The 15,112-nt window shown below is 31.3% G+C and overlaps 1 protein-coding gene across 1 annotated transcript; it reads right to left on the bottom strand.

Annotated features, from left to right (window-relative positions):
- Positions 1 to 6,258: 6,258 nt before the first annotated feature.
- Positions 6,259 to 8,427, bottom strand: LOC115706271 (probable receptor-like protein kinase At5g20050). The gene has a single exon (XM_030633858.2). It carries the CDS (start codon positions 7,901 to 7,903, stop codon positions 6,482 to 6,484), a length of 1,422 nt encoding a protein of 473 aa, XP_030489718.1. The 5' UTR covers positions 7,904 to 8,427; the 3' UTR covers positions 6,259 to 6,481.
- Between the last annotated feature and the right edge of the window lie 6,685 nt (positions 8,428 to 15,112).

Below are 15,112 nucleotides of genomic sequence, written 5' to 3'. Positions count from 1 at the left end.
TCCGTGAGTGTGGAAGATGGAGGCCTCATTTTTTTTTTGGTGTTTACAGTATAAAAGAAAAAAATTGGCCAAGACAGTATAAAAGTAATTTCTACCATGTGGTAGTATTTTTGTAAAGATTGAGCTAAAAGTCAGTACTTTTGCAAGTTCCCCATCTATTATTCATACCTATATTTCATATTTTTGTTTCTAACCTAATTGGTTTTATCTTTTTTTTTTTTAATTTATTTTGCATTTTTATTTTAAGGTTTCTATTTCTTTGATTTTGGGGTGTTATTTGATTATTGAAGGGCTCGTTTGGAACGCCGTATTAGGTCGTATTGTATTGTATTGTATTATATTGAATTGTATTTTATGCAATATTTTTATGTAAAACTATATGTGGTATTAACTTTTATAGACACCTAAATATATAATATTTTAGTATAACTTAAAGTTTGACATAGTATTATATAAAAATATAATGTATAATCCAATTCAATATAATACAATACAATACAATACGACCTAATACGACATTCTAAACGAGCCCGAAGTGTATAGTTTTTACCTACCTCTTTTTTTGTTATTTTTTTATATATGATTTCCCTTCCTCCTCTATTTTTTTTTTTTTTTATGGTTTTTCTTGCGTTTTTCTCTCTTTAATTTTCTTTATTTTCTTTTTTCTCTCTAATTTTAGTTTTGATTCTCTTTGTTACTTTTGCTCCACATTGTACTTAAATCAACTCTCGGTTTTAAGCAAGCAAAGAAATAATTAAATGCCAAAATAAGGAATTAAGTTAGAAATTTCGTTATTAGATATTGATATAAAATTTATATGTTCGAAACTAGTTTTTAAAGTTAGTATCATTTAAAAAATTTGGTTATTAGGCATTATATATTTTTCATTATGTTGTTGATGAAACTGGTTTTTTTCTGTCTCTTTTAATGAAATAATATTTTTTAATGTCGATGAAACTTGTTTTTAAAGTTATTATCGTTTTTAGATTATAATTTTTTTTCATTATCTTGTTGATGAAATTATTTTTTCTTTTATTGTTGATGAAACTGGTTTTTAAAATTTGTATTATTTTTAGATTATAATTTTTTGTATTGTATTTTTTCAGTATGATGTTGATGAACCTGTTTTTTTTTTTTTTTTTTTTTTTTTTTTTTTTTGCTTCTTTTAATGACAAAATTAGTTTTTTTAATGTTGAGAAATTGGATTTTAAAATTTGTATCATTTTTTACATTATATATTAGGAAATTTGTTTTAAAACTTCTTTAAAATTTAAGAAAACCAAGAATAGAATAAAAAAGTATTAGATGTACATAAAGATTCTCTAAAGAACTAAAATAAAAACACGTTATATCAGATGCTTTAATTTTTTTTTGTTTTAAAACTTCTTTTTATTTTTGTATAATATTATTCATTGTTTTAAAGATATTTTATTAATATTTTAAAATTTTTAATTTTTCTTTTTATATGAGATATTTATAAATATTAATATTATTATTTGAAATAAAAATATAAAAATTTGAGCTAAAATAAAAAAGTATTATTTTAGTTATATATTTTAAATAATAGAATAGAAAAACTGATGGGAGTGCTGTTAAGAACTTTGGTTTCAAAACAATAATATTAGAAATTAAAAAACAAAAATTTACGTGCCCCAATTTTTATATTTTCACTATATTTTTTTAATCTTTATTAGGTTGAAGATGTAAGATCATTAGATCACCTTTAAACAAAAGAATCCTTAAATAAGGAAGGATAGAGAAAATTAATGAATAAAAAATGAGATAATTAATTTTCTATTCTTTTGTTTGAGATTAGAAGAATAATTTGAAGAATGTTAAAATGATTTATTTGCTGGCTTAGTTTGTTCGAATCTTTGCACTGTGCGAATCTCATGCGAGGATCGAAAATCTACTAGGAATATATGACTACGATACAATGTTAAGTAGAGCTGTTCATTCGATCAAATCCGCACTTTTTTAGTCAAACAACATCCAATCTGCACTAAGTGCGGATTTATTTTTTTTGGATCCAATCCAATTCGCACAATAGCTCAAATCCAATCCAATCCAATCCGCAAAAATGCGGATTGGATCGGTTACTTTTTAATATTAAATTATTTAATATTTATGAAAAAAATATTTTTTTTCCACATAACTAGCAACAAAATAAAACAAATTATAGTTATTTTATGTCTCCAACAAAAATAAATAAAATAACAAATAAAAAATTTAGAGGAAGAAAAAAAATTGTATATATAAGAAAAATATTTAATTTTATTTTAAATTGTATGTAGAAAAAAATAAATAAGAATAGAATATACATTTTATCTATTAAATTTTGCAATATAATTGTATTATATGTATTAGACTTTTAAATTACTATTTTCTTTATATTGAAATGTTATTTGTATCTATAATTTTTTAATTTTGTTATAAATATGTGTGGATTGGATTGAATCAGTTACTTTTACATGTCAATCAACATCCAATCCGCTCAAGTGCGGTTTTTGTTATAAATATGTGTGGATTGGATTGAATTGGATCGACTATTTTATGAACACCCATTGTTAAGAATTATATGATTTCATCTCAAAACTAATTAGATAACGAGTGGAATAACTCATATTCTTCTACATAGCTTAATATTTTTACATTTAATTTATGTGAGACAATATTATATAATATAATTCTATTATCTACCATGTCATGTCTTATCAACCTAGTTTATGAAAAATATAACAGTAGTCATTTTTACTAATTGATATAGTTAATGGGAATTAAGATTCTATGTTAAAAGCTGGTGTTCCATACAGTGTTAAACTAATCAAAATTTGACACATTAACTAAATTTATATTAAATATGCTAACTACTTTTATTGACTCAATTAAAGGTTTAATTTTTAATAAATAAAAAATTAGTTGACGTGTTAAATTTTGATTGGTTTAACACAGTATGAGACACCACTTTTAAATATGGGATCTTGATTTAGTTAATAGGGTATTTTAGCACCTCTAATATTTTAGGGTTGTTCGTAGGGTTGCATATGCAGTTTTTGCAATTCTCAAACCACAATCGCAATGCAAGACCTTAAAATTGCAAAAACTAGACAGCAAAAATACGGTGCAGTATAAATGTGTAATGCAGTTTAAGCGATTTATACTATCATTATTATCAAACATTATAAAAAATTAAAAATTAATTTAATAAAATTTCAACAATATTAAAAAAAAATCTTATTAAACTTTTAACGTCATATTATATACATTAATCAATATTGTATTGAATCACATATAATATACTAGCAAAAAACTACGTGCGAGGCACGTATACTAAATTTTATGCTAATTTTTTTCTATGTTATTTGAAAGTTATATAATTAAAAATTAAAGAAAAAATATTATTAGTTATTAGGTGAGATTATTATTATGTGTATAGGAAGAAATCACAAATTAATTAATCTTATAATCTTAGCTTTAATCAAATAAGGTTCTAGATATATGAACAATAAATAATCACGTAAAAATAAAAAATAATTATTTGAATAAAGAATTCAATATACGAACAATAATTTGTCACGCTATATGTTTCCCAATAAAAAAATCCACCTCCTCATAGTCAAAAATAAATAATACATGTAATACAGATCTTTGTAATGGAGTACCTAAAAGAAACAAAACTTCAGTTACCATAATCGGAAAAGGTTTAAGTGAACTAAATAATGACTAAGAAGATCTAAATTACAAAATGAAAATAACATGTCTATATGAGTATGATTTTTTTGCTATATGAGCATAATTGATCTAAGAGAAAATAGATAAACCTATAAACATATAAATATACTTAATATTAATTTTGACAAAGAAACAATTTAATTATAAACAATTCTAAATATCAGCTTGACAATTTTAACACGCTAATTACTCATTAAATAACCATAATGTATACATCATGATAATTTTATTTTATTTAATATCAAATGATAGAGATTATTGAGATTTTCAGCCATGGAAAACACACTATGATCAAAAAGTAATGCTCATTAATTGTATATTTCAAAGAAACTCTAATTTCCATGAATGTCCCTAATAAGATATAAACAATAAAGTTGTAAATTAAAAAAAAGTAGCAAAATTTCAGTTAATATAAGAAATAGAACAAATTGAAGATTTATGCAATACTGGAATTTGAACTCTTAGAGGCCATTAGCGAAGAGGCAAAACTCGTTAGATCCCCTAGTAGAACACTACCTTAATGGTCTGAACACAAAAATTGTAGAAATCAAAATATGAATAAATTAACATCATCAACAAAAGGAAAATTAAAGGGAAAAGACTTAATAATTACGTGACAAATAATTATTAATTGAATTAAAAATTAAGATTATAAGATTAATTCAAATTATTGTTCATATATTGATTCTAGAAAGAGTAAAATTAAGATTATAAGATTAATTGAATTAAACTTTTTGATATTAACAAAATTGTTGCTTTAATTTTTCATCACACTGAAAACATATTATTTTAGAATAATCATATTTTCCCTCGTAAAAAGTCATTTTTTTTTATAATTGAAAGATGTGATGTTTGAGTAATTACATGTATCGAGTTATTGAAGATTTGATGTTGAGTCATTTTTTTATTTTTATTAATGATGTTTATTTTTTTTTTTGATTTAATGAGATTTATTTTATTATATATAAATAAAAAGTGATCATGAATTTTTGATAAACCATTTTATTTTTAATATAAATAAGAAGTCACCCATGAATTTCTCATAATTCGGTTATATAGGCACACTTTATATAGAATAGATATATATACTTACATATTATATATACTAGGTGATTGTTACGTGCCAAGCCACGTAGTGTTAGTTTTATTTAATATTTTAGTTTTTTATTTTAATTAATAATTAAAATAGTATAATTATTTGAATAATTTGTTTTATAAAAATAAAATATGTGTCAGTATATTTAATAAGTAAAATATAGTTGTGTTATAATAATGTATGTTATTAATAGTAAAATGTACATTAATCTTCTAATTGAAAAAAGTTCTATTATCTCATTTCATATCTAATAATAGCTACACAACTATATATTTATAGACTTTCACATTCTTTGTAAATTACTAATAAGCACCAATAATATTTCCATATTATAATATTTTTCAACCTTCTCCTCTTGGTGGTAAAATTAAAAATAAAACTAAAAATAAGCACAAACATATAAGATAAATACTCATATACAGTCTCACATTTATATTATCTTTTCTAGACATTTTATCTATATTTTTTTTTAAAAAAAAAGATAAATAAAAAAATTATTAATATTCTCCCAAGATAAGTTTGTTAGAGAAAGATAGGGGTAAGATGATTTTTTTTAATTTAAAAAAAGATTATTAATATTTAAAAGATTGTTTAATTTTTTGGGTTTAATTATTGGGTTTATTTATTAACGGGAGATCAAAGGTAATCGTTAAATTTAACAGAATATTCTTTTATTTTTTAAGTATATTCTGTTAAACCAAGAAAAGAAATGCCGTTAGATAGACACTTTTAATATATAAAGATATCAATAATAATATGCTAACAATATTAGAAATAAGAATAAATAAAGAATGAGAATAATTTACATGAACATTACATTAAATTTAATTGTATAACTTAAACTTTATAAACATATGAGTTGTTCATGAAAAAAAATCATATTGTAAAAATTAATATTTTTTAAAAATATAACATATTGTGGTTTGAACTAGGATTATTAAAGTCAAAACTGCAAACCGTACCATACAGGGCAGTTTGACAAATGTACCACGTGTAAACGGTTTGATGAATACTCTAACTTAAATCCCCTTTCCCGCCCTGGCCTTGCGGCTTCGTCCATGGAGTCAGGGACGTATAGACAATCGCCACCAACAATTAACCCTAAATCCTTTCATTGTCACTATGCTCAGTTCAACAACTATTAGTTTGCAACATCCCAAGAAGATCGACAATATTTCCGAAAAAACCATAAAGGTTTGGCCAATATCTTCTAAATTTATTTTAAATCAAGTGAAATTTTGTAAATTATTAATATTGGTTTTAGAGGTGTTTTTTTTAAGATATATACTGGCTTTAAAAGAATCTATTAGAATTATTTATTTTCATACGTGTAATATATTAAATCCAACCGGCTAAAATGAAATTGATTTATTTTGTGAACGTGGGGTGGGATTACAATAAAAATAGTATAAAGTCCACTGCAAATTCAATTAAGTCAACTCGATTTAAGTCATATTATAAGGCCAACTGCCACGCCGGCCAATACTTGTCATTGTATTTTTTTTTTTGCTCAAATGGGGGTAGTTTTTTAAGAACAAAAAATTAATTGAAATTAAGTAATGGCAAAAACAATGAACCCCGAAAAAAAAACAATTTATATATTTTCAGGAAAAAAAAAAATTATATATATGGAAAATCTTGAAAGCAAAGCAGCTACCTTCCAGAAGTTAGCACCGACACTGCAGACGAGTACATTGACGACGTCGTATTGCAATTACTATTATCATCTCCTACACTAAAAGCTGCAAGCTGTGGTGCCGCGGGATCATCATCATCGATGGACAATAAGTCAACAACGACCATTTTCGTATCTGGCGGTTCTTCAACCACCACTCGGCCCTCTAACATCTCCAACACTTGGGCCATACTGGGCCTCATCCTGGCCCGTTCTTGTATGCACCACAAGCCCACATAAGCCAATCTCATCACCTCCCTCTCATCCGCCCCTCGCCCACCATTCTCCGCCATAAGTCTCCGGTCAACTACTTCCATAATCTTCCCTTCCCTCATTTTCTCGCTCAAAATCTTAGGAAAATACTCCCATTTTTTAATGCCAGCTGCCTTGTTGTTTCTCCTATCAGCTACGGTACGGCTCACGGTGTTCCTGCGACCGCCGATCATCTCTAACAAAACCATTCCGTAGCTGTAAACATCCGATTTTTCCGATATTCCACGTTCGAGGAGCCATTCTGGAGCCAAATAACCTCTTGTTCCTCGAATTGTGGTTAAGATTTGACTCTCGTCCTTACCCATTAGCCTAGAGAGCCCGAAATCAGCGACGATTGCGTGAAAGCTTTCGTCTAGGAGAATATTCTCCGGCTTTACGTCGAGATGCAAAACCCTAGATCGGCAGTCGTGGTGGAGGTAGGCCAGCGCTTTGGCCACATCTTGGGCAACTCTGTACCTTAAGTCCCAACACAGGCAACCTTCTCGGCGATTGGTGCGACGGGAAATATTTCTATTCGGGTTGAAATTGTTTTCTTCCCGGGGAGGGAAGATCCAAGCGTCCAAGGATCCGTTGGGGAGGAAATCGTAGACTAGGTACCGGGGACGACCGGGGACTATGCAGTAGCCGAGGAGACGGACTAAATTAACGTGTTGAACACTAGCGATGGCGGCGACTTCGGACCGGAACTCCTTGTCGCCGCGATCGACCTTATCGGTTCCGTTGGTACCGATACATTTAACGGCGACGGAAGTACCGTCTGTGAGGATGCCCTTGAAGACTGTCGCGGAGCCCCCTCTGCCTATCAATGCTTGAAAATTGTCAGTGGCTTCTTCGATCTCATTGTACCGGAATTTGGTTGGGACACCGGCGACTTTACGAAGGAAACTGTACTCGATCCGGAGCTCTCGACCTTCGGAGACGTGTTTCGATTCTAGCTGCTTTCGAGATCGGTTGTAATGGCGTCTGATTATGAGCCATATAAAGACAGCGATAATTACGGAAATAGCAGAGCCGCAGATGAGAAAGAAGGCCTTGGATAAATGGAGAGTGATTCGAGTTACGATGATCAAGAGGAGTAAAGAGAGTACTGTTGAAACAGCTATTATGTTAGCTAAGGCGTCCTCCATTAAAGCTACTCATTCTTGTTTCATCGAGGTATATAGACTAGGGAGAGAAGAGATCAGAGGTGGAAGAAGCTCAACCTAAAACACACTCTTTTTGTATTAAAAAAATAAAAATAGAAAGAGTTATAAATCAAGTTAGATTCTTTATTTTCCTTCCTTTTTCTCGGAAATTAAGTGTGGCATAACATGCATTGAAATATTTGACACTAGCTGATTGAGATTCAGTATATCCAGATCGGCCAAGAGTTGAAAAACAAGGCAGTTTCTGATTTTAATAAATGGAATCAAAAAGAAGAAACATAAACCTAATATATATATCTTCGGATTCAGTCCATTTCTAAAAATAAATCTATATTGTACTTTCATCTAAATAGTTAATTTTATTTTTAAACGTATTTAGATCTCTTATTTTTGGACTTTTATATGGTCAACTCAACGATTTTGTATCATAATTCATTTTGTTGACAATATGAGAAATCATTTTCAAATGACTCCAAAGCTTAATGTCACCCTCATTATTTTAATTTTATTAATTATTGATTATAATTTGTTTTGAAGGAAGTTTATAATAATAATAATAATAATTAAGTTATATATATTGCCCACATGCACATGCATATGATGCACATGTTTGTCTTATTTTTTGCTATATAAGCTCTATCTATCGACCTAGTCTTCAATCTTCATGGACGTACTCATACTGTGTATATGAGTATAAATGCATACATATACTACCATTGAATTTTGTTTGTCTTAGTGAATCCCAATATATATATGAATTATATTCCGATGCTTATTACTTGAAAATTGCAGATCCATTATTTGTAAGAAATTAACAATAATTTTAACACGACCCTGCATGAGCCTCAATTTAAATATATATTAGTAGAAGGTGCTCATATAGTCAACAATCAAACATTTTTTTTGAAAAAGAATTAAAGAGTATCGAATTAAGGATCGCGAATTGCAGAGTAGAAAATTGGATAAATTAGGTATTAAAAAAGATTTAACCTCTATTGCGCGTTACTCCAACGCATATAGAAATTAAAACGCTCCTAAATCGACACGCTTTGGCAGGACCACTTGTGAAGAATATATATATTGTGAAAATTCAATTCAATATATATACTTGAAGTATAATTAAAAATTTAGAACAACTACTTGTTCAATTGATCAGAAAAGTCTTGAAAGGCTATATTTATTTGAAAGTGTTACGATAGTGACAAAGTGGAAAGAAAGGAGAAAGAGAGAAATTGAAATTCATTGATTAAGGAAAAAGGAAAAATACAAGAGGTATTTATACAGAATTGAGACAAGGAAAAACAGAGCAAACTAATTAACTAACAGCCTAAATAAACGGGAAGTAATAACTGAATTAACAGACAAACAGTAACAGAAATAATAGGTAAATCTAATATCCCCCCCTCAAGATGGACTGTAGATATCAAATACAGCCATCTTGCGAATATGAGATGATAAAGTAGAGGGAAGAGGCTTTGTAAAAGCATCGGCTAATTGCAATGTTGTGTTGACTGGTATGAGGCGAATAGTCGAAGCTTTAATCTTTTCCCGAATGAAGTGGCAATCTAGATCAATATGCTTGGTACGTTCATGGAAGGTTGGGTTATTTGCGATATGTATGGCTGATTGGTTATCACAATATATGAAGGCAGGTGTAGGTTGATTGATTTGGAAATCAGCTAGAAGGTATTGGATCCAAGTTATTTCACTACTGGTGCTGGCAAGAGCGCGATATTCAGCCTCTGCTGAGCTCTTAGAAACGGTGGTTTGTTTCTTTGTTTTCCATGATATTAGGCAATCACCGATGAATATACAAAAACCAGTAACAGACCGTCTCGTGGTGGGGCAAGCAGCCCAGTCCGAATCGGAGAAGCCTCTTAGGTGTAGTGAAGATTTTGAGCTGTAAAGAAGTCCCTGACCTGGACTGCCCTTGAGATATCGAAGCAAATGATGGATAGCTTGCATGTGTGTGGTGCGAGGAGATGACATGAATTGACTCAGCGTGTTGACGGCAAAAGTTATATCAGGTCTTGAAAGCGTGAGGTAGAGAAGTCTGCCTATAAGTTGTCTGTATGAAGAAGGATCATCAAGAAGGTGTCCCTGTTCATTGTCGAGTTTCGTTCTGGGATCCATTGGAGTCTTGGCAGGTTTACTGCTGGTGTATCCAGTATCTTCGAGCAATTGTAGAGTATATTTTCGTTGAGATAAGAACACACCGTCATCTGATCTGGCGATTTCAAAACCCAGAAAGTATTTAAGTGGACCTAAGGCCTTTAGTTGGAATTGATCATTGAGAGAGTCTTGTAGTTGGTGGAGAAGAGCAATGTTCGGGCCTGTGATGATAATATCATCGACATAAACGAGTAGAGCGATGAAGTCGACATTAGTACCGCGTGTGAAGAGAGTGTAATCGGCTGCAGACTGAGAGAAACCGGCTGTTAAAAGAGCGTCAGAGAGCTTTTTATACCATTGTCTCGAAGATTGTTTGAGACCATATATCGATTTGTGAAGTTTGCAAACAAGATTAGAATTGTCCTCTGTGTGAGAAGGAGAGAAACCAGGTGGCAACGCCATATAAACTTCTTCTTGGAGATCTCCGTTAAGAAAAGCGTTGTTGATGTCAAGTTGCAAAATGGGCCATTGCTTGATGGAGGAAATGGCTAGAAGTAACTTGAAGGTTACCATCTTTGCTACAGGTGAAAAAGTATCGAAAAAATCCAATCCCTCTTGTTGGCTATAACCTTGGGCAACCAATCGTGCCTTGCACCTTTCAACTGATCCATCACTGTTGAATTTAATTTTGTATACCCAACGACAGCCAATGACTCTTCTATTGGGAGGAAGTTTCACCACAGTCCATGTCTTGTTTCGAAGGAGAGCATATATTTCATTGTTCATAGCATCATTCCACACTTTGTGTTGTCGAGCTTGGTTGTAATTTCTTGGTTCAAAGAGGGCAGTAACTGCAAGAATGAAAGCCTTGTGAGATTTTGACAATTTATCATAAGAAAGAAATTTTGTTAGGGAGTGAGGAGTGGATGATTGATCCTGTATTAAAGAATGACACTCATAATCCCTGAGATATGCAGGGGGTCGTGTTGTTCTTGTTGTTCTCCTTGGTAGATCATTGGATGAGTTGTTGTTGGATATTGTTCTGTTGGGTGAATTTGAATCAATATCTGGTGTAGAAGGAGGGTCCTGGAAATAGTTGGTATTCGGAGATGAAATAATCTCCATGTTTGAAGGCACGGCAGTAGCAGTATCCTGGTGCAAACCAGTATCCTTGGCCAAACCAGCAACATTAGTACTGTCAGTATGATTTTCTGTAGGAAAATCACTTACATTTGTGTTAGATATAGTAGAAGATGGAAAAACTAAATGGGAAAAGGGATCAACATCAATATCAGATTTATTTAGAGTCTGAAATGGAAAAATACTTTCATGGAAAATCACATTTCGTGATATGAATATTTGTTTGCTATTCAAGTCATAGAGTTTGTAACCTTTGATGCCTTGTGGATACCCTATAAAAACACATGGTTTTGCTCTTGGTGCAAACTTTGTACGATGAGCCGTAAGAGTACAAGCAAAGGCAAGACAACCGAAGTTCTTGAGGTTAGAATAATCAGGTGCTTTGCCAAAAATCAACTCAAAAGGAGTCTTATTTTTAAGAAGAGGTGTGGGAGTTCTATTTATTAAAAAAGCTGCTGTCATAACACATTCAGACCAGAATATTATTGGCAATTTAGCTTGAAAGAAAAGAGCACGAGCCACATTTAATAGGTGTTGATGTTTTCTTTCAGCAATCGCGTTTTGTTCAGGGGTTTCAACACAAGAGAAGTCATGCATGATGCCAAGTTGGGCAAAGAGATTTTTAAACACAAGTTCAGGAGCATTATCAGAACGAAATTTCTTGATTGTGCATTGAAATTGAGTCTGAACATAAGACAAAAATTGAGGTATTATTTCAGTAACATCAGATTTATGTCTTAGAAGGTAGATCCAAGTGAATCGTGTGTGATCATCAACCAAAGTTAGAAAATACTTGTAGTTTGAATGAGAACTAATATGATAAGGACCCCAAGTATCACAATGGACAATATCAAATTTATTGGCAGCAAAAGCATTTTTATTAGGAAATGGAAGCTTTCTTTGTTTGGCCAAAGGGCAGATATAGCAAGGTTCATTTTTATGTAAAGAGCTAACATTACAATCTAATTTGTCACTTAGAAGGGCAAGTCTTCTTTGAGAAGGATGTCCCAATCTTGAGTGCCAAAGTTCTGCAGTCACAACAGAGAAGGCATACGAATCTTGGGTTAAGGTATCCATTACATAAAGGCCATTGATGACCTTACCTCTGCCAATCTCCCTCTGGTTGTGCTTGTCCTGGATATAAAAACTGTTAGATTGAAACTTTACAGAAATAGAACCATTATCAGTAAGACTACTGACTGACAGTATGTTATATTTAAAACTAGGGACATATAATACATTGGTCAAAGTGAGGTATTTATTTACTGCTATGGAACCACTTTGATGGACAAAAAAGGAGTCATTGTTAGGGAGAATCAACCTGGTTTTACATATATTAGACACATATTGAAACATTTTTATGTTGTTGCATATATGTTGAGTAGCACCTGAATCCACTATCCAGGAACCATTATTAGGAGTGATATAATGATGAGATAAAATGATACCTGTTGGCCCTGAAGGAGGAATAGGATCTGAGTTTGGCATACCCGTTTGTTGGTCGGCAAGAAGATTCAATAATTGCGGTATTGTGAGGCATTCAGCTGAGGTAGAATGGTGTGACTTTCATCATTCGAACTCTTGGAATCTGAGTTGGTTTGGACCTGATTAGCCGAGGCATCCTTTGATTTGTTGTTCTTGAATCCTGGAGGATATCCATGGATTTTATAGCATTTTTCAATGGTGTGGCCAAGCATATTACAATGGGTGCAGAAGGGTCTATTCTTCTTTGAAGAATGATTCTTGGAAGCTTGAATATCAGCCTTTGAATTGTTGTTCTTATCTGATTTGAAAGCAAAAGCCATGTTAGTGTTAGAATCACTTCCAGAGTTGAGATTACCTTTCTGGTTTTCTTCTTGGGTAACAAGATGGAAAACTCGATTAGCTTCTGGCATAGGATCCATTAAAAGAATGCTGCTGCGAATCTGAGAAAAATGGTCTGAAAGTCCCATTAAAAATGACATGATGTACTCCATGTGGTGGTGTTCTTGGAGCCTTTTTACACCACCACAAGTGCATCCATTGCAGGTACAATTGGGTCTATAATTGGACAATTCTTCCCATATCGTCTTCAATCGAGTATAGTACATGCTTATGGTTTGATTTTCTTGACGAAGATTCATCAAATTCTTCCTGAGATTGAATATGTGTGGACCATTTTGTTGATGAAACCTGATCTTCAAATCTGTCCATATAGCAGCTGCAGATTCATCGTAAAGCAAACTAGAAGAAATTTCTTTAGAAACTGAATTGAGAATCCAAGAAATAACGATGTTATTGTTTCTTATCCAAGCATTGTAAAGATTATATTCAGAGATATGAGGTTTAGGGATAGAACCATCCAAGAATCCTATTTTGTTTTTGACAGAAATTGCCAACTGCATTGCACGACTCCATGAGGTGTAATTATCTTGCCCTGTTAGAGGCTGAGAGACCAGAATGTTGCCGGGGTTATCGCCGTGGTGAAGGTAATAGGGATCGGAGGGATCCTCAAGAGGATTTCTGGAATTCAGAACTCGATTGCTTTGAGTTGCAGAAATGGCAGAGCCTTGAATTCCAGTTTCAGCTCCAATTTCTTGATTGTCATTAGACATTCTTGATTAGAGAAGAGTGCTGGAAAGAATTTCCAGGAAGATGAACGAAAGTCTTCACAGAAAGAGTGAAGGAGAGAACAAATCAGTACACCACCATCGCCGGAGAAGAAGACACGGTCTGGTGGGAAAAGGCGGAAGCGTAGAAGATCAGTGGAGAAGTCAGTTTCTCCGCTCTGATACCATGTTACGATAGTGACAAAGTGGAAAGAAAGGAGAAAGAGAGAAATTGAAATTCATTGATTAAGGAAAAAGGAAAAATACAAGAGGTATTTATACAGAATTGAGACAAGGAAAAACAGAGCAAACTAATTAACTAACAGCCTAAATAAACGGGAAGTAATAACTGAATTAACAGACAAACAGTAACAGAAATAATAGGTAAATCTAATAGAAAGCAATAAATTCTGGTTCATGACCTCAACAAATGGACACCATAAATGAGAAGGAACAGATAAGAAGATGAATGCTAAAAGCCTAGCAAGCTTTACAAGGATGCGTGACCCCATAAAATCCATACATTATTGTTTTTATAATTTTTATTTTGGTGTGTAGGCTGGTAATATCCAATTCAATTAAATTGAACTGATATAATTTTAGTTTAATCTAATTACAAAAAATTGTATATTTAATTATAATTAAATTGGATGCATTGGATTGGAAGATAAAAAGTTGAATTTTAATTAGATTAGATTAAATGTAAATCTTAAAATTTAATTAAAAATGGATCAAATCTAATTATATTTATATAAACAAAACAATTATTTATATAATAAAAAGTAATAAAAAATAAAAAATGTATATTAATTATATTTTTAGTGGTTTTTTTTTGTTGAATTTGTAATACTTGGTTGTTCTATGTATTTATTTTCATGATGTGTTGTTCTATTTTATTACTTGGTAGTATTGTTGTTTTAGTTATTTTAAGCTTTTAGTTATGTTAACAATAATATTTTTATGAGTATTAAACCTAAATAAAGAGTAGTGATATTTAGTTTTTATGTATCTTTTTTCATATTTTTATATTAATATTAAAAATTAAGTGTGTAATTGGATATCCAATCGAAAAACTAATCCAATTTAATTGGTAATTAGATTAGATTTTAAGGTATAATTGGATTAGATCGGATGATAATTTTTCAAATCCAATTACTAATTGAATTGGATCGGATGAGTAGATTAAAGTTAGATTGGATTGGATGTCCAGCTCTAATGTAGGCAAAAAGTTTTATGAGATAAATGTGTACATGCTCATATCCAGGGCAACCACATAGAGGCGAGGAGGACACTCACCCCTTGAAAAAATTATAGAAAAAATTGTATATGTAATAAGTTAGTTACCATAAAT

This window comes from Cannabis sativa, chromosome 1 (assembly GCF_029168945.1).
Source record: "Cannabis sativa cultivar Pink pepper isolate KNU-18-1 chromosome 1, ASM2916894v1, whole genome shotgun sequence".
Classification (NCBI taxonomy): domain Eukaryota; kingdom Viridiplantae; phylum Streptophyta; class Magnoliopsida; order Rosales; family Cannabaceae; genus Cannabis; species Cannabis sativa.
Note: the sequence above shows the minus strand (reverse complement) of the source record. Positions and strands in the feature narration are given on the sequence as shown.

Excerpts from the sequence above, each read along its gene's own strand:
- LOC115706271 (XM_030633858.2), bottom strand. The coding sequence starts at position 7,903 with ATGGAGGACGCCTTAGCTAACATAATAGCTGTTTCAACAGTACTCTCT.